This window comes from Anas platyrhynchos, chromosome 1 (assembly GCF_047663525.1).
Source record: "Anas platyrhynchos isolate ZD024472 breed Pekin duck chromosome 1, IASCAAS_PekinDuck_T2T, whole genome shotgun sequence".
NCBI lineage: Eukaryota > Metazoa > Chordata > Aves > Anseriformes > Anatidae > Anas > Anas platyrhynchos.
This window is the reverse complement of record NC_092587.1, coordinates 9,307,316-9,329,544: the sequence shown is the minus strand read 5'-3', so window position 1 is coordinate 9,329,544 and position 22,229 is coordinate 9,307,316. Positions and strand designations below refer to the sequence as shown.

At 35.0% G+C, this 22,229-nt stretch overlaps 1 protein-coding gene and 1 long non-coding RNA gene across 10 annotated transcripts in view; one reads left to right on the top strand and one right to left on the bottom strand.

Annotated features, from left to right (window-relative positions):
* The window catches only part of SEMA3A (semaphorin 3A), a 346,181-nt gene that overhangs the window by 49,825 nt on the left and 274,127 nt on the right, over positions 1–22,229 (bottom strand). For all 8 annotated transcript variants that reach the window (XM_072026340.1, XM_038179761.2, XM_072026369.1 and 5 more), the window contains 2 exons: positions 19,411–19,504; positions 12,983–13,102 (listed from right to left, as the gene is read on the bottom strand). In XM_072026340.1, the coding sequence (XP_071882441.1) occupies positions 12,983–13,102; positions 19,411–19,504 (214 nt within the window). The remainder of the gene's footprint in view (positions 1–12,982; positions 13,103–19,410; positions 19,505–22,229) is intronic.
* LOC113843961 (uncharacterized) lies at positions 1,643–17,962 on the top strand. Of its 2 annotated transcripts, XR_005266095.2 has the most exons (5): positions 1,643–1,705; positions 3,204–3,294; positions 12,990–13,151; positions 15,296–15,377; positions 15,766–17,962. It is a non-coding gene; the product is annotated as an uncharacterized lncRNA (long non-coding RNA). The 2 variants fall into 2 exon arrangements; XR_003497953.3 differs by lacking the exon at positions 1,643–1,705 and having other exon boundaries at positions 2,825–3,294.

The following is a 22,229-nucleotide window of genomic DNA, read 5'->3' as shown; positions in this document are numbered from 1 at the left end:
GTATCTACAATTCTTCTATGCAAGAGCACTTCCCTCTGCACAAATGTTTTATGTCCATAGAGGACCTAGTTTAATCCAGAAACATTTAGTGGAACATTTTTACTGTTTATCAGAGAACTTGTATTTTCTCAAATAGCAGTAAAAGAATCAATAAACACCAATCGTCAGATATACATGTATGACAATATTCACAGTTAATGTGTTAGCACTGGAGGTTTGCAAATATTTCATGTGTGGAATGAATGGACGAAATATATAATCCAGTCTTTAAAATAACTTTTCTTCTGTTTTCATTAATACTGACCTGAAAAAGAGCTTGGTCCCTGAAAGGTTGTCTAGTTCATCTAATCTAATTGTCTAGTTCATCTAACCAACTCATCTAATAAAATCTTCCTATAAAATGTGATGCACTTCTCTGAACAGAAAACTTTGCAAACTTACCAACAGGAAATTAAATTTATACATAAAAAAATTATGTTAAGAATAATATTTTCTATAAGCTATGAATGTGATAAAAATACAGGGCAGCCTATCTCTTTAAAAGGTAAATCAGAAAGGGAACTATTTTTTCCTTCATTTACTTAGTATGCTTGTGGAAGCCCTAAAGAGACCAGGAACATCAGATTCTGTTGAATGCCATACAGGAATTGTTGGTCCCAAATATTTGGAATTTTACATTTACTTTAAAAATGGGTAATTTTCTCTGAGAACACTACAGAACATCTCACCTCCTTAACATGTGAAACATTCTGTCCGTAGCCACCAGTTATATGGATCATACAATTGAGAAAAAAAGAGCTCAGAAAGGTATATTAGCTTGCAGTTCAGTTTTGGTGGCTTACTCTCAGAAAGCTTTAGGATACTGAAATTTCCAGATAATTTTTGAGATTCTTAAAACCATTGTTATCATATTTCAATAGTGTAGTCTTTTATCTGTTCATTACCACATTGTATGAGGTATTCATTGCTTCTAAGTGAATACATTGCTTCTATTGGATACATGTGAATACATGTGAACCTTGATGGTTTTTAAACATTACCATAAAAGTTTTTTCTTTTCTTCCCTTTTTTACTGTGTAGTATGTAAAACCACCTGTCTTACATGATCATTAGAAAAACAAATCTAACATTTATCCAACAAGGATACTTCAATATAAGGCAATGGAATCCAACGGAAGAGCAAGGGATGTGATACTTTTGACACCACTTTGAAACCTAAAAGCTAGGCATTAACACCTAAAGTAAGTAATTTATTACTCTCTACAGATCATTAGGAAAAATGCACTTTGGCACTACAGCAAAATGGGGTATGCAGGATGTAGTGCTCTGACAAAAAAAAAAAATACTTAAAGGCATCAAATGAGGATCCATTTGTCAAGCTTTTTTTTTTTGGTGATCTGTTCATCATATCTGAGAACTCTGATTCTGTAAGTAAGGTACTTGGGGTTACTTTGTTTATTTTATTTGTTATTTGGTCAAACATGTTACCTTTACAAATGAAAAACAGGTATCCATTTGTCTCTCCCTTTTGTCCTTCTCCCTTAATTTTCTCTCTTCCTTACACCATTGTCCTAAATAAGGCTCTAAGGACTAGGTTATACTCATAGTGACATCTGTTTTTTCCCTTTTGTTTTACAGGTATTGCCTGGTGGAACCTGAGGAGGAACCCAGTGAAGTGGCTGGAGGACTATCCAGGACACACCAGGTTTGCAGAAATAAATAAAGAAAAAAAATCACTAAAATCTTTTTTATCAATTAAAGTGTTGGGGGAGGGAGGGAAGTACATAAATAAATTAATAAAAAGATTATAACATCTTTTGAGAAAATACATGTTAAATTTAAATATACACTTTGTAACTAGGTGGTTTTGTTCTTCTATTGAAAGGTTATAGAAATATAAGGATGTTTTACAGGTACAGCAGAAACAGGTCTTCAAGATATAAGATTTGATATATCATAGTGTTTCATAAATAATGAAACTGTAAAGTCTGCAATGCATTTACAAATGTAAATTTAATTACAACAGATCCTCTAGCTACATTTCTTGATCTTGCATTCTCTGTCTGCCTAATCACAAAGTAATGTTTTAGATCCAGTCCTACTCTAATAGTCAATAGCCATAACTCTGTTAAACACAGAATAAGTAGAAATATATCCTTGAGAATGGACCTTAACATTGTTTTTGCCATTCTTTGCTAGTGTGACTCCTGAATGCATATTCTCATGAATTACCTGAATGTGTTATCATTTTTGTATACATTGATGTTTCCACTTTGTTGTAAAAATAGGCCTTTAATACAAGACAGTACTTACCATCTAGTACCAGCCATCAGTTTGATATCAGCCGTGACATTATTTAATTTTCAGAATCACAGAGGTTAAAGCTCACTGAACTATAAACAGTTGGAAACATGGAGTGTAATCCCAAGGCACAGCTCTGCACAAGCTGTAATTTAAATCATATTGCATGCTAAGCTGAAAAGGCAGTGCAGGTCCCAGAGGACATGAATAAATCTGCAGTCACTGATTTGCCACACACATTTGTGTTGGGATTCTGTAACTGTGCAAATGTGATGTCTTCCTTTAGTGCAGAGAACCTGTCATCTACTGAGATTTGTAATTAAATAACCCGAAGAACAAAAGCAATTACTTAGCCTTACAAGCATTCAGACTGGAATTTACACGATTTCATGAACAAAGAGGAGGGGAAGTTGTGGAGACAGAGAGAAAGGGAGGCTTTGAGTCTGCAACATAATTCAGCTGTGTCTAATGTTAGCTGAGGGTTTAATGTATAGACCAGGTATTCAAATACCTGGCTTACTTTGAACTAATAATTCCTTCATCAGAAACTCTACTCTGAAGTGGATGTTTGCCCATCTAAAGAGCCAATTATGTTTCCAGCTGGCTACATGCCACATCAGGTGCTGGCTTTGAGCAATCAGTTGTGTTAATTGCAAGCAACACTGAGTACCTTTTGGGACAAGCAATTCACGGTTCAGGAATGTTAGTGTAAAGGGAGTTAGGTTCAGCCCATTACCAAGAACAAATCACAAAGTCTACATAAATTGCAAACTAACAGTTGTAATATTATGGAATGGGTGAAAGAGGTTGGAACCGGCTAAGATGCTGTATCCTCACATTATTTGCTCTGCTAAGTGTACTGAGCATCTCATCTACTTGATGGGTTGGTTGGTGCTTTTCAGCTCATCTGCTCTGTCCTCCCATTGGCCAAGTTCTATCAAGTATCCTGATCCAGGCCAGCACAGCCAAGATATTGGATGAAGAAAAAACTATGTGAGTAGTCCATGAGTACAGTCTTCTCCATATTTGTTTCCATTTTGCATTTCCATCTTTCTATTTGACATACACGGAAAATAATAATAAAAACATATAGTTTTGCAACGATGTACAGGAAATATTGTAAGGGTATAAATAACAGCAAATGCCATAAATGGATGTTGAAAAGCAGATTTATACAAAAGCAGACATTGAAGAAAGACAACATATTATTAGTGACATGAGACAAGAACTGCAGTGAGTAGGAATCAGTAGATGTATGTTGGCTGCAGTGAAGATATTCTAACTTATAATCAGCTAAAGATCTGACCTGTAGTATTTTTTTTGTGTGTCTAACTTTTGTCTCCGTACTGGAATAACAAGTTTTAATTAGTCTACCTATTCACAAGAGTTGATTTCTAATACACTTGCCCATGAGTTGCAGCACCAGCACTAGTTAAAAGAAACCTGCCCAAACACAGGAGGTGATGAATGGAAGCCTTGAGTTGAATCATTAGAGATAAAGAGAGTTTGTGTGTGGCAGGGAGGGGGAGGAACTGGTACAAACCTCAAAGTCTGCAGGTGCTTAGAAACAGCATGGAGGCTCAGGAAGTGTCTCTAATAGTCTTTAGAGTCTCAATCTCCGAAGTCCGACAAGACTGTATAAAGGAAACTTCTCAAAACAAAGCCATCTTATTTCTCCTTTTACCACAGACTAAAACATTGCCAAACACTGCGTCTGAAGCTGTGAATTTCATTAAATTCAATGCAACTTGCTTAACACTCTTCATTTTTGTATGGCTGAAACCTCTAATTCTACCCACCCCTTCTCCCCTCCCTCTCAGCCAGCATGCTCTAGTCACATCACACTTAACCTTTGCCTTGGCTTCTCAAAAAAGAATTTGTTTCACTCTATTCACGGCTTCAACAGTTTGGCAAACTGCATTTGAGTGCTGCACTGGGCCTTTATATTGAACACACTAATCTGATTGTTTTTCCACTCTACAAACTTTGGGTCAACAATCAAGCTGCTGCCAGAAACTAATTAATTTGCAAACAGGCCCCATTTTCACAGGGGGAGAGCTTTTTAAACCTATGTCAGCAGAGCTGGTCACACCATGGTGACATGCATTGTCATGGCATCCACTTTTCTGGGTAATTCTCCTCACTAATTTTTCACCACACACATGAACTCAAATTACCCAGTCAACAGTAAATCTCTATTGAATGCCCACCAAACTCTGAACGTGGTGGCCTGGGAAGAGGAAATTGGTATTGACAAGGTCAACACTCATTAAAATGATGGCTAGAGCTGAAGGAAATAAAAAAGCACAAGAACATACCCCCCCTCAAAAAAAAAAAAAAGAAAAAATCAGATGTATGTCATATCTCAATGAAGGGGGCTGTAACAGACTCTTTCCCACTTTGTTTAAATCAATTAATATTCTGTTGTGTGATTCCCTACAACCAGATCTCTGCTTATTTTTTCTTTCTTTCTTTCTTTCTTTCTTTCTTTCTTTCTTTCTTTCTTTCTTTCTTTCTTTCTTTCTTTCTTTCTTTCTTTCTTTCTTTCTTTCTTTCTTTCTTTCTTTCTTTCTTTCTTTCTTTCTTTCTTTCTTTCTTTCTTTCTTTCTTTCTTTCTTTCTTTCTTTCTTTCTTTCTTTCTTTCTTTCTTTCTTTCTTTCTTTCTTTCTTTCTTTCTTTCTTTCTTTCTTTCTTTCTTTCTTTCTTTCTTTCTTTCTTTCTTTCTTTCTTTCTTTCTTTCTTTCTTTCTTTCTTTCTTTCTTTCTTTCTTTCTTTTCTTTCTTTTCTTTCTTTTCTTTCTTTTCTTTCTTTCAATACAGGCTAGTTACTTTAGTTAACAGGAAAGAAGGCAGTATTTGGTACCTAAAAGTCACTGTTTTCCAAGCATCAGAGCAATGATGAGCCCTCACAGAGACAAATTATCTTTTTTCTTCCTCTTGAAATTCATCTCCAGGGCAAGAATTTTCAATAACTATTGAATAATTCCTAACTATGAACTGATGAATGTAAGTAGTGTTTATATTTATACTCATATGTTTAGACAGATATAATTCTTTTAATCATATATTCACTAAAAGTAGTACAGAAAGCTTTCTAGCAGAAATTATTGATGCAGCTACTACTGCATCAGTTATTTAGTTTGTCACCTTCCTTACATAAACAGACCATTTATTTACAAAGTTGTCCATTGACAACTGTACAAGTTATTCTTTGAAACTAATGCGTACAAATAATCAACCCTTCCTTGTAAAATAAATAAATAAATAAATAAACAAGAGAGTACATAGTGGGAGACATGTAGGATGAGATGGTAACTCCTGTCTTTACACATCTATAGCTGGAGGTGGACGATGAAGTTTGTCCTTCTGTGTATATAACAAGCAACTCACCTGGCTCATTAAAACTTGATTCTGACGACCCAAGCAAGACACACAATTTGCTTGGTATACTAGGTATACTAGGTGTACTGATTTAACCACATCTAGGATTTGCCAGAGCTTATTCTGTCTCATTTGTCCAATTTCATCCTCAGAAAAGTCAGAGCATGGGTGAAGGAAAGAGCTATACTCCCAGGTCTCACCCTTACATGAGGATCATCAGGAGTTACTGGGTTGTTGACCTGATTCACTACTAACATAAAGATAAAAAAAAATAATAATAAAATAGAAATAGAAAATAATAGAAATAGAAATAAATAGAAATAAAATCCAGTCTAAGACACATCACGAATATATCAATTCAATGTACGTGAGTAAGCACAGACCCCAAAGCTGGCAATCATTTCCTAGTCTGTTTAGAAAGAAACTGTGCAGTGATCTTTTTGAGACTGGGGTCATATCCCAGAGTGCTTGTTTGAGAGCTATAAGCTTCTTTCCTAAACCTGTACTATGTACAGCAGAAAAGCTTATCTGGTCTCCTCTGGAAACCATACACAAAGCACTGAACTCTGAGCTCGCTCATTATTTTGATCGTATATGCTCTGTAAAAAGGGTGAGTCACAGTCCGAGTTACAACAAAGCATGGTTTCTAATCTACACTCCCAGCTACTTTTTTTTTTTTTTTTTTTTTTTGCTGTGGATAATAAGGCTGACCAAGCTAAAACCCATAAATGAGACCACAGTCAACCATGTAATATATACATATCCTATATCAGGTGTTACTGGACTAATTAATGTGTGTCCTAACTTCCCCAAGCATATTGTGACTGTAACTTAGACTAGTATGCTTATTGATGCAAGTCTCTTTGCCCCAGGTCACATTCTCTGGAATGTCAGAAAGTTCTCAAAATTTATGGTCAGTACAGAGGAACATCCTCTTCTGCTTTCTATTTTTGTTTATTTTTTATTTTTATTTTTATTTTATTATTGTTTTTTCCTATCTTCTTTTTCCACTCTAGCCTTAAAAACAATCTTTTCTATATGTCTGCCAATTTTTCATACCTAAGTACAACACAATCTTATCCAGAGCACTTAAATTTAATGACGAAAATGATCCAGACATGACCATAACAAAAGAAAGACAAGAAGGAAGGAAAAAAAAAAAAAGAGATAGAGAAAGAAAGAACGGAGAAAGAAATAAAAAAGGTCTATTTGTTAGAAGGAATTAAAATAATTTATTTAGGTAATTTGTTGGGATCCAATCATTTTTTTTGTCGTTTTTACCCACCCATGAAGTGGTGGGTAAAAATCATAACCTTCATGATTTTACTCACATCCAGAAGAACTATAGAGCAACTGCCAATTCTGTAACTGCTACTTGGCCTCTGGTTTCCAACTCAAAGGTTTCTCTTTGTATAAAGAAAAATGTATCAGCTATCAGACAGAATGAGTCACCAGGTTTAACTAGCTTAGTATCTTCTGATCAAATATACCTGTGTTGTAACCATTACAGGTTAGTGGCAGGATAAACATCAAGTAATAACAGTAAGAAAGAAGTGAAATTTTCTGCTTCCAGAAATTCTAAGTTTCTTCCAAGAGAAAAAAAAATGAGGGATATTAAAAAAGTAGAGAAATGACTTGTTAGATTGCAATGAGAAAAGAGAAAAGCAACTTAAAATTATTTTCCAGACTCTCAGATTTAGATCTACAGACTTAAGGAACAAAAAAAAAAAAAAAAAAAGTAAATGGAGTTTGTATTCCATTCTGTTCACATTATTATGCCACTGTCACCATAGTTTCTGAGTACTTCCTAGCACTGTGTTAGGTGACATTAGTGTTTGTCACACATGGAATTTATCACTGTGAAATTATTTACTACTATTCTTAGCAATGAAGCTAATGCGAATGAGAGTGGGAGGGTAAATTAAGTGAGAAATGAGACTTGCTTATATGGACATGTTTTGCTCCTACAAGGGTCAGAATTTTTCATGCCTGTATAAGCAGTGGTGGGAAAGTGCAAGACTTGGTTCCATGCTGCAGCCTGTGTGATAGGAGATATCAGCTGGCTAATTTGGTTCAGAGATAGAAATGCATACTTTAAATGCAAGAGATCCTTGAAAAACAAACCTCACTGTTTTCACTGGTAAGATTGACTAAATATTCCCATGTAAACTTGTGTGAACACAGTCCTGGGGGAGACAGTCTATTTGCTCCAGTTCCTTGTGATGTCAGGCAAGCACACTATCTGAGAGCATATAAAATGTTATCAAAAGTTCCTCTTCAAACCTACTAGGCTGCCTCGCTGACTACTGATTTGAAAACTAAATTTATTCATATCCAATTCATACCCAGATTTTTCAAATGTCCTTTATCTGAATAGTTCTTTTCTTGCTGGAGATTTATTGTGTTCGTAGCATCCATCACCTCTTTCCTCCTAGAATATCTCAAATACACTTTATGAAATAATCCCCAGATACTAGGATGGCTTAGTCTGGATTGGCAATGTGTGGGTTGGAAAGTGAGAAACTAGGAAGACATTTAGGGAGTGTCACAGAAGAGAGAGGTGTCAGTGGATATATAGGGATGGGAAAAGGGTTTGGTGTGTCTGACCAAAGAAAAAATATAGATCAAGGATGCAATAAATGAACACATCTAAGCCTTGACTAAAGTAGCTGAAAGAGAACATATGTTAATTTCTGTAATTTCTGTTACTTTCCATAATTTTCTGTTAATTCTGTAATTTCTAAACAATTTGACACATTTAATACATCGTTATTAGAGAGGAAAAATCATATCAACAACTTGAAATCTTGTCCTCTTGCCATACATTTCTCCATTCTGCAATGAATATACAATCAAAATTATGTGTGCATGTTTCCAGTGTTGGGACATCCTACAAACTGCCATAAACGGAAACAACACACAGTGATGGCTAAAGTTCTGTATAAATGCCAGGAGAATATCAAGTCCTTGTTTCCTGCCTTTGAGCCTGCAAAATTTAAGAGGGCATTTCTTTTTTTTTTTTTTTTTTTTTTTTTATTGAACAGTCGCTCAGCTTCTATAATTCTCAGCTGTTTATGTAACTGTAAAGTAAAGATTACCAAGGACAATAACCTCAGGGGACTAAGCAAAGCTACTACCCCGCTTTAAAAATTACGCCATGGAAAGTATGCTTAAAAAAAAAATAAAAAAATCAGAGAGGGTTTAAACCCACAAAAAGCAAGGAAATTCCACACCAAGGCTGGAAATCCAGCCTGACATTTTCTCTTAACACCAGGGCTAGTTAAGAAGGTGAGCAAAGTCAGTGTTCCCTCACTTTTTGGGGTGCAAACCAGATTCATAATACAACCTTAATGAGTATTTTGTGATTTCATTTCCTCTCCAATCTTCTGCAGCCCATTTCTGCTTCGATTCTAAAACAAATGTTTATGGTTATTCATTTTACAAAATGTTAGCAATTTAAAGCCAGATCCCCTGTGCTCAGGTCAAGAAAGATGAGGGCAGCTCCAAGCTTTCCTTCCACTCCCCTGATCTTCAACTTAATAACTGTCTTCAGTGCATTGTTTTTGCATTGCTTAGCATTTGCTTTGGTACACTGCACCACCATTTCTGCCTTCTTGCCTCTAGCCATGCCCTCAGCCCTTGCATGAATGCTTCTGAGGCTGAAGAGATGGGAATGGGTGATGTACAGCAAACTCTGCATTTAGCTCACTGGGGAACTCCCCCATACCAGGGAAAGCTGCTCCAACCTGCTCACACCTCCTACTCATCTTTGTTATTGCTGAAAGAGTTCATGGAAACAGATCATGGATCTGATCTACACTTTCTTGAAATAACACTGGATTCTGATGGCTCTGATGGCTGGAGGTAATGGCACATTTAAAGGAAAACATGTTTTTTTGCCTGTGGGCAGAACTCTGTAGGATACAACATCAAAGCCATTACTCCTTAAGCTGGATAGGAGATGTCTTTATTTGTTATGTTTTATTTTTTATTATTTTTATGTTTTATTTTATTTCAAGATTTTTTTATTTTTATTTTTTCCTGAGAGTCCAAAACTATTCTTGACCCTCATTGTGACCAACCCAGACTGTCAAAGCTTTTTGTGCAGAGAAATTCCATGCACTTCTTTGACGTGCCAGTAACATCCAGGGTGAGCATGCGCTTGGCTTATAACAAAGTGCATGATTCAGTCCGGGGCACTGAACTTTTCATATCCAAGGTGATTTACCTGAACATCAATATATTTTGCTGTGTTTTTGCAAATGCCTCCAGGTCACACCTGGCCAACTCCATATCAATAATTAAATATACACTGCTACAGTGACTAATGTATGGTTCCCTACCTTCTAAATGAATGTGTTGACTGCACAGCTATAGAATCAGTCTCCGTTGCTTTATTTGGCTTGGTGACTGTTTAATTATTTATAAAAAATGAAATGTCTTTACAAGCCTGACAGTGTTCAAATTTTTTAAAAGAATTAGAAGTATTTAAGAGCTGCTGCTTAGCACCTTCCATTTGCCTGGGCACAGTTTAAAGCCCTCTTTCCAGCAACATTAGATTTGAGGTGGAACATCTCCAGCAAGTGACTGTCTGATGTCTGTAGGAACTCTTTGTTCATACTTAAATCTTAAAAACTTAATTACTCTTGTGCAATGTTGTCCAGTTCCAGATGACATTTAAATTCTAGAGAAAGTTTGTAAACTTATGTGCAAGTATTTTCTTCTCTCCATTTTTGCTACCAAGCAGCTGTGTTTCCTGCAGCCTTCATATGGGGAAAGCAGTTTCAAGTTTCTGTTCTGAATAAAGTAAACATTAACAAGGACTTATAACCAGATGTCTCACCACCTAGCTATTAAACTCCATTGGGATGAGAATTTCTCTTTGTAAATTTGATCAGAATTGCTGTCCTTATCAAGCTTTCAGTGTATGTCCATTAGAATAGTAGTTTATAACCTAAGGCTAAGCACACTCTAGAAAGCAACTGGAATAGCAAACCCACCACTACGTAATAATTCATGCCATTACTGAAAATGTATAAAAGTCTACAAACTTAAGGTTCAAAACTAGTTTGTACAGATCTTTAAGAATGTAGAGTACATCTCATCCTTCAATATAAATATATTTCATTAGAAGTATATCCACTTTAAATATATGCAATCACAAATCTTTTGTTTAATTACATTAAAAACGGTCAAATGGCTGAAGTAAAAACAAATATATAGAAATTTAAAAAATACAAAACAAAACAACAACAACAACAAAGGAATGACATGTCTGCAGAGCTTCAAACCCAGACACTTATCATTTATGGGTTTCCCCATTAGATGCTGAAAGTAGGAATGCTGTGCAGAAAGGCTACCAGAACCTTATCACTGAGAAATTAACACTGAAGTTTTAGAGCCTTTAATAAGAACATTGTAGTGCTGATTTTAAGCCAACCTTTCCCTATTAGGAATGTAACTTTATTAAGTTGCAAGGTAGAGACAGAATGTCTTCAAGAATGTACTTCAGGATCATTGTCTATTAAATTATAGATAGCTATAGGAATAAATTCTAAAAGCCCTAGTCTGATTCTTGCATTTTAAAATTAGCTTGAAACTTTCCATACAGGAAGACAGTGCAAGAACTACACTTGGAGTTGAAAATCATCATGTGTTATGGTAAATGCTGTTTATACTTGTTATAACATTTATAACAAGTTATAACATTTATACTTGTTATAACATTTATAACTTGTTTATACATTTATGCTTGTTTAGGATGATACTTAAATTTTAGAGTGCTTGAGTTTCATTGGCTTTTTATGTGTGAATGTCTTCTCCTCCCCATCTTGAGCACAAAGCAGTTGTGGTTTCTACACTCTGTCAGATGTAACCTTAGTGCTAATTTGAGAAAAGCAGTTCTCACATTTAGTGCTGAAAGACTGATAGCTGAATCCACAAAGGAATGACACGTTTTTAGCGATGAAGTACAGGGGCTGTGGACAATGGCTGTGCTTTACCACTGCATAAATGCTCCTGACTCAGCTGTCATTGTGCAAATCTACTGCACAGAAGCAAATTTTGTTTGCATGATTGGACTCTATGTCATCATGACTATCAGAATGAAAATTTGCAATTTTAATTATGAGACTGATTGGCTATGTTATGGATCATACATAGCACTAATATAATAGCCAGTATGAAACAAAAAGGTCCTGACTGTAGCTAATATAAAACTGTGTTGATAAAAGATTGTCTTCTGTTATACCCTAAAAATTTGCATGAACACTTTACACTGAATTGCAAAACCACATAAGAAAACTCGGACCTCAGCACAGAGATAAGTATAGCCAGAAGTGAAAAATATTTTAGCACAAAATATTCTGTGAATTCAAAAACAGAAGTGCAAGTCTGGCAGATGCAAGCAACATGTAGAGCAAAAGTGGCTATTCAAGTCTTTAAAATTAAAATATAAATTAACTCAGAATACCTACAGCTAGTATTACGGTCTCACTTAAATCAAATGTCAGCTTTTTCAAGTGATGAATACTCATTTCCAAAATGTGCATCATTCTGGTATAGTTAATGCCAAGCATAAAACCACTTAAGTTAGTGAAAATTTGATTCCAGTCAAACTTGGATAGAATAATCAAATATATTTTAAAGCATTTTGGCACATGAAGGCAAAAACAGGTTTTCACTGATACTCTCCCTCTTCCCCCATACACACAAGCAACTACAGGCTTTTTAGTAATATCTGTACAATAATGTACACTTTTTTATTGCGTTAAACTGTTGAATATTTTGAAACTCAACACCTTGGAATACCCAGGACTCCTTTCACTTTTTCCAAACTACTGACAGCTCTGGCCCACTCATAAAACTGTTGATTCACTTTCTGCTGGACTTTGGTGGACGGTGTCAGATTCCTTGCAATCCACTCAAAAATTAAAGTCTATACAGAGCACAGTCCTGTCCAGGGCTCTGTAGCTACTTTGTGTTGACGTGTGGCTGATGCCTCCACAAGCCTTGAGCTTCTGTCCAACTTGCACCCTACAGCAATCTGCTGCTGTGGCTTAATTGTGTTAGCTGTAGCTTCTATATATGTTTTAAATTTAATCACACTCCACAAATCTCAATGTAATTAAAACAAAAATGCTTCTTTATAAATCACTTTTGATTAGTTTAACTAGTTTAAGACAAAATTCTGCTCCAAATAAAAGAAGGGTGTATATGTCACAGATGTTGCTGGAATGAAGCTGTGTGCTAGTCTTTAATGGCTAGACGAATGTAACTGGATAAATGTACATTTTACATACCATTTAGCCACCGGGAGTCATGCTGCTCTGTTCTGATTGGATGATGATGTCCCAGAGTTCGGAAAATGGCAAAGTCTCTGCCCATGAAGTCTGCTGCTGTGCCAGAGTACAATTCTCCATCTGCGGGAGGATTGAATTGTAAGAAACATTTCTCAATTTTCCAGTCATGGTAAGTCAGAGAAAGTTGTCAGTCCTATGTTTATATTATACTAATAGGGCTAATGAGAAAATTATAAAGCAATAAGCCATATGCAATGCATTGTCATTGGAAATTTATGATTAGATCCGCTTACTCTCAGTGCAGAGATCACTGTAACCTCTCTCAAATGAGCTGTATTTCCCAACTGTTAGTGTAGGCACTTCACAAAGATGTGTTTGGATTCTCAGGCTGGAACAATGACGGCTTGTACACCTATACCTAGAAGACACTGGTACGCAATGACCCAAAAATCTACCCAACTGTGAAATTAGCCTGTTTTGAACAGAAGTTTTGACTGGAGACTTCCAGAGGTTCCTCCCAGTTTACTGGGGTTTTGTTATTCTGTGTTTGGAAGAGTAAATTGGCTCATTCACTTGCAGTTCAGAATGTCATCATGTCTTGTGAATTCCTCATACAAGAACATTGGACATCTCCATATATTATTATTATTATTATTATTATTATTATTAATTATTTTCCTTAATCAGGGAAATCCTCTGTAAAATATATCTTCTATAGGGAATACAAACATGCCTTTCTGCTGCTCCTACCTTTGTAATTAAGATTGGTAAAGTGCAACAGTAAAGGGAGATCATCTCCTACTACCTTTATCCCATGTGTACCGTAGTGAACAGGTTTAAAAATTGACCTGTAACACTTCAGCCCATACATGACATACACGTAGCCTAGCTGCGGATGAAGGTCATAATATTAGGGTCCCAATATGCCCATCTTTAACCAGGTACAAGGATCACAGAGAAACTGGTAGAGAAATTTAAAATAATAAATACATAGCAGTGGAACACACAAAAAACGTCCAGGAATCAAAAAACTACGTGTCTTTCTGATATTTATTTTTTTTTTTTTTTTTGAGCTTGCCTATGAAAATACTCTGAATTTAAATAGCTAAAAAATGCATTTTTTTTTTGGACTATGCCCTTCTATGCCTGTATAGGAAATGAGATACCCTCTCCTATTTAATAAGGAATTAAAAAGCATTATTTTTTCTACTTGCTCTTTTCAGGCTACCTATTTTAAATAGGTTTCCTGTGAAAAACAGAAGTTTGAGGATGAAATAGCTCTTTCTTTAAGCTAAAGTAATAATATTTTATAGTCACAATGAACTCTACCATACCTTCATTTCAAAACACTCTTTACAAAGAAGTGTATCATTTTCAGGGCAATTTTAGGTGCTTGGATGGTGGGTCAACCATGTCCAAACATGCTGTTGTGATATCACTGGTATCTTTTCCCCAGAATATTGACACCATGAAATTATCAATTGAACCTACATGTACAGCGGCTCTGTACCATATGGTAGTCATGAAAGTCAAAAAGGGTGAAAACATGATAACAGAAAGGTGTGGAATTGAATGAATTCACAGCAGAGATTAGAAGCAAATAGACTAGTCTTGCCCAGCAGGAGGTGTAATCAAAAGTGAAACAGAACAGCATATCATTAATTAACGATTTATCATTCCACTATGACATTTTCAACTTTTTTTGAAGGACAGACAATCACTTAATTATAGCGATTATTATGTACTGGGTATGCAGCTGAGATTTTAAAATATGTAAAATCTTTTTGGTTGTGAAAATGGCTTTGATATGATACTATGCTTAACATTTATTTAACCTTATCTTCATTTGCTTGTCTTCCACTCCCAAGTGATATAGGATAGATCAATATAAATATAAGGGAAAAATAAAAAATGTAACAAGCCCTATTTTATATCCTAGTTATCAGCAGATAGAAAGGTCAAACAATTAATATATATATATATATATATATACTTTATTTAATACTACATTACTAAAACTAAAGAAATAACAAAAAAACTAATTGAAATTATATATTTACAATAGTTAGAATTTTAGGGAGTTTTAACACCTCAGTTTCTAGCTCACTATATAAACACCACTGAAAGTCACATATATTCCAGGTTTGACTCGGTTAATCCCAAAACCACTTAAGGCTAGTCTGCTCTGATGTGTCGGGTACTTTTTGTCAGTAGTGACAGGCTGAAAGTTTTGCCAATGATGGGCTTCAGCATGTTCTGAAGAAAGAAGGATCTACAGGAGACCAGCTGCCTTGTCTTTGCTTTCTATTACAGCTTCTCCAGCTTTCAGTATACCCACTCCAGTGACTGCAATTTCAACTGATTTGCTTTGATTTCCAGAAGGAACCATCTAAAGGTATGTTGAAGTCAGTGGACTTCAGATACAATCTTTAACTCAGGAGAATACGTGATAAATAGCTTCCTGTGCACTGAAGCCACAGAACAGCCCTTTAGCGTTTATATGTATTTTCATGGACACAGGCCTAACCTTTTTAATTTTTGGCAGGATTAGAGGTGTGGTGCTGCAGTAAAGAAATAAGGGGATTTGGACCTCTCTCAGATAGGAATATCAAGGAATACTCTTTCATTTAGTAAGACTTTAGATAATTTTTGCTAAATTCAGGATGAGTCTCAAGTCATATTCCAGATGTGCGCATCCTTTAAGTTATAACTATTCAAAAGACATACAAGAATTTTTACTTGCCTCCAGTTAAATGTAAGTTAATCTTTGTTTCCCTATGCAGACCACCTTTGGGACTGAAAATAGGGGAAGAGGAATTAGTTTTCCCATGTACTGAACAGAAGCCACATGGAACTGTATGACTCTCCCCAACGTCTTCCCAAGTTCATTAGATGCTATTATGTTAAAAGCTGAAATGTATACTTTTTTTTTTTTTTGGTTGTTGTTGTTGTTGAATTGTTTCTATTTAGCCCTTAAAAAAAATAAATACAAATCTGTATTCTTAAATATATATATATATCTTTTTGGAGAGTACAAAAACTATAAATAAAAAAAACTATAAAACTATATATAACTAAAATTAAGATTTGTAGAAGTACACAACAGTGGCTTGAAGAAATTCCTGTTAAAATTAAAAGTCAAAACATCCCAGAAACTAAAATAAATTAAAAAATCCTGAATCTCAAATGAATTTAGTAGCTAAATTCTAATAAATTGGACCATACTCTCTTCCTTTGTAAGAAGCTACTGTATTTCAGATCACATTAATCTATATTTGAAAGTATAAAGACATCTAAACCAGTGCCAATATATATATATATTAAAAATAAGTGAAACATGAAACATTTTTTTTATTTTTTTTTTCCAACTATCCCCATACAATTGCTTTAGACTAATAAATTCAGTGATAATTTTCTCCTGTGATTACTTCCTGTGAACACCATGCTCCCTCTCATTTTCCTCCTACCCTGGAATAGTGCCCAGGGACTGCTTAGTCTCTACATTCTCATGCATTAGCCTACTCATTGGGGATTGTTTAGTTAGCAGCATATAGATGGGGATAGCTGTATAATGTCTTACATTACTGGAAACTAGTTATATCATGTTCCCAGCTGGTATTTACTTAAGAGTAGAGTAACAATAACTACTTTTATTGAACAACTCTCAAAAAATAATGAAAAAATATTTGCAGGATGAAACGAAGAACACACATTAGAAAAATATTGGAACAATTTAATAATGGTGAACTTTTGCAGTTGTTTTTCCAAATATTATTGATTTTATTAGGAGAGAAGGAACTCTGAAGATCCTTTTTATAGAAGTTTCAGCTGAAACAGAAAATAAGAATTCTGAGTATTAATGGCTATTAAAGATCTTAAATTACTTTTTGTAAATTAACCTTGGTATTTTGACCAAATTCCAGCTTGTGTAATTACATTTTACATACCTAAGATTTACCCTCTAGTTAAAAAGTCGAGAATATACAACTTTCCCCCACTTTGTAAAATCTTTCTTTAATGTTTTTGATGAAGAATGTAAGTTATTTTTTCCTTCTTGCATTTAACCATACAAATTACTTTTACTTCTCAGCTTTCTTTTTCCTTATAGCTACATTGTGTTACTAATTACAATGTTGAATTTTAATGAGTGCTGGGTAAGTTTTTTTACAGTTGCCCTCTTGAACCTAAAATGATCCTTATTCGCTTGTGAATAGGGACTGGCAAAAAAGGGGCCAGGAGCAGCTGAGTATCATTCAGCTTAGAAGGGAAAAGGCAGTCCATTCCTGTTCTTTGTATAGGGGATTTGTGGTCAAGAAGGTCTTCTGGCCTTCATAGTCCCATTCATTACTTCATGCCAGTGCTACCTGCTTCAGAAAGCAGTTGGATCGTACCTCTCCATACCTTGGACAGGTCAGTACCAGTTTCTCACCTCCCAGGGTGGTATGAAGTTTCTCACCTCCAACCTCAGGACAGGAAATTATTTTACCTTTGGTCATCATTTTGCCACAAATTTTGTTTTTTGGCAAAGATAAGAGTAAGCCATTCTGAACCAGTGGTGAATCTGCTGTACACTTAAATATCAGGGGAATGTCTTCAGTAAAAGATTGAAATAAATGCAGCATTACAATCATTAACACAATATAATTGTGAAGCAGCTATGAATAGTCAGAGGAAAAAGGGTGTTCATATTCAGGATGCAGGAATGTTAATTTTAGCTTCACCCTGAGTTTTGTGTATCACTAAAGCAGAAATTAGTCACTGGCATTGAATTTTGAAACTGTGCCATTTTACACAGTGTTAACACACCCATGATTCTATTTGAAGTCTAATTCAGATCAAAATATGATGCTCAGTCTACTATTTATTAGGAAGAAGAATACATGGAGTGAAAATTATAGTGATAGAGAGTAGGGTCAAGAAAGCAAAGATGTTTTAAAGACATGAAATCTAAGCCAAGGGAAATAAGATAATCATATTTGTGCAGGACTGAGTTTAAAAAAAAAAAAAAAGTAAAAGAATGTGAAAAGCTAGACGCTGTTGACTTTGTGCAGTTGCATACCGGGTATACCATGTAATACTGGCTTGTCATCATTCTCTTTCTTTATTGTATATTAAAGTAAATAGTAAAGCCATTCCCTTGAGAGCATCTCTGCCACAAATTCATGTTGCTCCAGGCACTAATTTATACAATGGCCTTTTACACACAATTTTTTTCCCTTCTGTTTGTATGGGGTACAAGTTGGAGCAAGATGTGGACATCTTTTTTGTTTTCCCCTTTTAAAAAGTGCATGTCCCCAGGGTAGCTCATCACCTGTGATCATTATGGGCTTCGAAGATCAGGAAATGAGGCCCACTGAAGATTAAATTTTTGTTGCTGTCTCTTTTGAATAGCTTCACTTTTAAGTGCAATGTAAATACAATACAGGTAGTTGCTAGGAAAGACTAGTAATACAGGCAAAGTCCTGGATGAAACAGGGTATATTATTTTATATTATTTGTCATTTCCTAAAGACTTATGTGATAAGAGAATCTGCAGTCTTCTGAGATACTGTTGTCCCCTTGATTTTGAAGTTGTGATTAATTTCCAGAAAGTTACACATTAAGGATGTTAAGTGGCTACACCTGGGTAGGGTTCTTACAGAAAGAAGAATCAAATTTGTTTTGCTCTTAATTTCTTCTCGTAAAACAGCTTTTTCCTTTTTTTTTTTTTTTTTTTAAAGGAAGAAGGAAAAACAATGAACACAATTCAATTAGATAAATTCAATCAATTAGATAAATCCAATCAATTAGGTTAGTTCAATTAGATTAACACAGGCCAGGTGCTCTATACATCCATATTCCACAAAACTAGGCATTACTAATTCATGTATATTTAATTTATTGAAATTTCTCTTTTCTGGCCAGGAACTTAATTGCATTCACTGTCATATTTCTTTAGCTGAAACATCATCTTAAGTCTTGGACCTGTGAATGCTTGTGTATCTCTAGCTCACACGTAAGTAAAAATTGGTTATGACCTTTTACAACAAAACTGATACAAGGAATTGCTTAATCCTGATCTCACTTCATTCCTAGATCTGCTGATTCAGCCATCAGTGAGGCCAGACAGTAAACTGAGCAATTAAAATGCCTCCAGAGTCACCTTTCTCTGAGAAGGAGAAACACACTGCAGAATCAAGGCCTTACAGAAGGATAAAGTAATTCATATGATTCTTGAATCTTGGTTTACACAAACTTTGTTCTCAAGACAGCTGGGCCAACTATATTAAAAAATGAAACCAGAATGACTTCAGCCTAGAAAGAAAGCACATAAAGTCCTATCATAGGTAGTATAAGCAGAAAAAAAAAAAAAAAAAAAAAAAAAGAGAAAACTGGCAATTATCATCTGTGCAGTGAACATCTCATTGAACACAGGTTCTGACACCTACCGACTAAAAGAGAAGCTGTCAGCAATTTAGGATCATAAGGGCTTTTCCCTCGGCCATTTTCAAAATGAGAATCTTCCATTCTGAAAATGTTGTCCTGTGGGGGGGAAAAAAGAAAGGAAAAAACAACATTATTTGATGAAAGGACACTTTAAAAAAGTTGAATTAAATAGCGCACAGTATATACGATTCATATTGGTGTTTGTGGCTTAAGGGAAGTCTGCATCACCAGATCTTTTTTTATTATTATTATTTATTTTTTTATTTATTTATTAATTTTATTTTTTTTCCAGTACTGTGCAATGCAACTTTTAGAAAATACCAGCTGGGGAAAAAGTAAAGTACATGGGGTTATAAAGAAAGATTAAAAAGTGTCTCAGTCAGCACTAACTTTCAAATCAAGGTCGGTAAATACACAGCAATGGGTTTTTCAGTACGTTTAATTACTTTAATTTTAAATAGGGAACTAAATCTGCCAATCAAACTTAATAGTTTGTTTATCTTATGTTTTGCATTGAGGGTAAAGCTAGAAGAATAGATGTTTTTTGCATAGTAGACATTACATTGACAGAAGACTTTTGGAGCTGAATTTCAGCTGAATGTTGAAATTTCCATTTCCCATCAGCAGTGTTGTTAATTTTCATTGACACCTAACAAAGTCAAGGAATTCCAATGCCAGGACACACCCTGACAGCTATTCTGGTTATCTAAGTCTGTGCACCCAGTCCTCAGTTGCTTATGCCTATGCCTATCTAAGGTAGATGTTGAAGGTCCTCCTTTAACAGATATTCACAGGACAAAGTAGTTTAGGCTGTAGTAGCAACTACAGCATGCTTCAACCTATTATTATTATTATTAATAATAATAATTAATTAATTATTATTATTTACTATTATTGTTTTATTTATTTGTTTATTCTGCCTGGTCAGAGATCAATTACCTGTTTTAGGAAAATGAACAAAAAAAAAAAAACAGAACAAAATATGTTTAAAATATGTATTCATAGTAGAAAACAACTGAGAAGATGCTACAATATTTTTCCTTAGTTATTTCATAATACATCATCTCTTTATCTCAATTCTCATGTCCCTACAGCACTCACTGCTTCCACGGACTATCTAAACCTCCCTCTTTCTTATTATCATTGCCCTTTTACAATCAGAGAATCACTGAGTTTCCGATTGGAAGGGATCTATTGGTATCAGTAAGTTAAACCTTCCACTTGAGGTAAGACTATTGCCAACACAGGTTATGGTCAGCTTTGGTTTTGTCTAAACAAATCATGAAAACCTTCCTTTGTCCTGTTAACAAAGCACTATTTCTAAATCAAACCTTCCAAGGAGTAATATATGTTTTTTGGTCTTTATTATATCATCTGTAATGATAGCAAAGAGTGTTGGTCTTTCCTATTTGATCTCAGGTTGTCCAGAGAAGTTGTAGATGCCCCATCCACATGCAGATGTGTCTGTGACCAACCTGAGTTAGTGGAAGGTGTCTCTGCCCATGACAAGGGGGCTGGAACTCAGTGATCTTTAAGGGTCCCTTCCAATCCAAACCATTCTGATTCTATGGTTCAATTTGTATTTACCCTTGAAGTAGTCATAGTCTATCCTTAAGTTGTCCATTCACCTTCTCTTCTCTACTAAATTTCAGGCTAAATTTCATCAGAGCTTTACTCCAATGTAAACTCTAGAAGGCATCTTTGTCCAGTGTTCACAAACAAGTCTCAAAATTGCACGCAATGCTTTTATCCTCAAGGGCAATGCTCCAGTGTTCACTGATGGAGTCCTGGAAGTCCACGGTGTTGTTGTGGGGATGTAAAAAGTAAAAATTAAAATAATGACTGAAATCTTATTCAGCAATTGCCTTGGTAATTTATTTATTTATTTATTTATTTATTTTAATGTGAAGATCAGTCATGCAAATATCTGATGTCTTTCTCATGACCAGCGAATTCAAATATCTGGAACCAATGCTCTCTCTGGCACCCTGCCTTCCCCATCTTGCTAGTCTGTGCTGAATTCAGGCCTTGTCCAGATCAATGACCAAACACACTTCCACATGGCATTATTTTATATCTTTCGAGGCCATGTTTCTCTAAGTGGATCATGGGCTATAGTTTTTGTTGCAGGCTTGTTTAATTACATTATGCAAGCACATATCTGTGTTATCTCTGTGTGTGTATTACATATTCTCAAAGGAACACCAGAAGGACTTCACATTTCACTTCATTTACTGGAGAAATTGGCGAAGGGAAAATTAATTATTAATAATGCAGTCTATCTGGAGAGGCTTACTAAACTTTAAGATAAAAAGTCAGGGCACAATTTTGTGAAGTTTGATCACAGAATTCAAGTTCAGTCTCCTAAGGCATGTTCTTGTAGATGAAGCTTGCCTGATTATGTTTATACAGTCATCCTGGATCTGCAATATCTTTCACAATATTAAATTTCTTCATTTCCCTTTGTCCTTTCTACTTTTTAGTAGTTCAGATGCATTCCTCACTTCCATCCAATTTTCTGACTTTGTTCCTTTTAACCAGAAATAAATAAATAATGAAAAAGAATGTATTTATGTATTTAATTCTGTGGTAGGGTCCATATCTAGATCTTGAAAAATAAATAAAAATAGTAAATTGAGGAGAATGTTAGACCTGAACTGCAATAATAGAAAATGCTACTAATGCTATAAGCCATTACTGGAAAATGTTATTATCAATCTATGTTTTCTCAGGATCTTTTTCTTAGTAGATGATAATCGCTCAATATGCACACCAATAGATATTTAAGACTATAAAATCAGTGGTAGGACAGTTAAAGCAG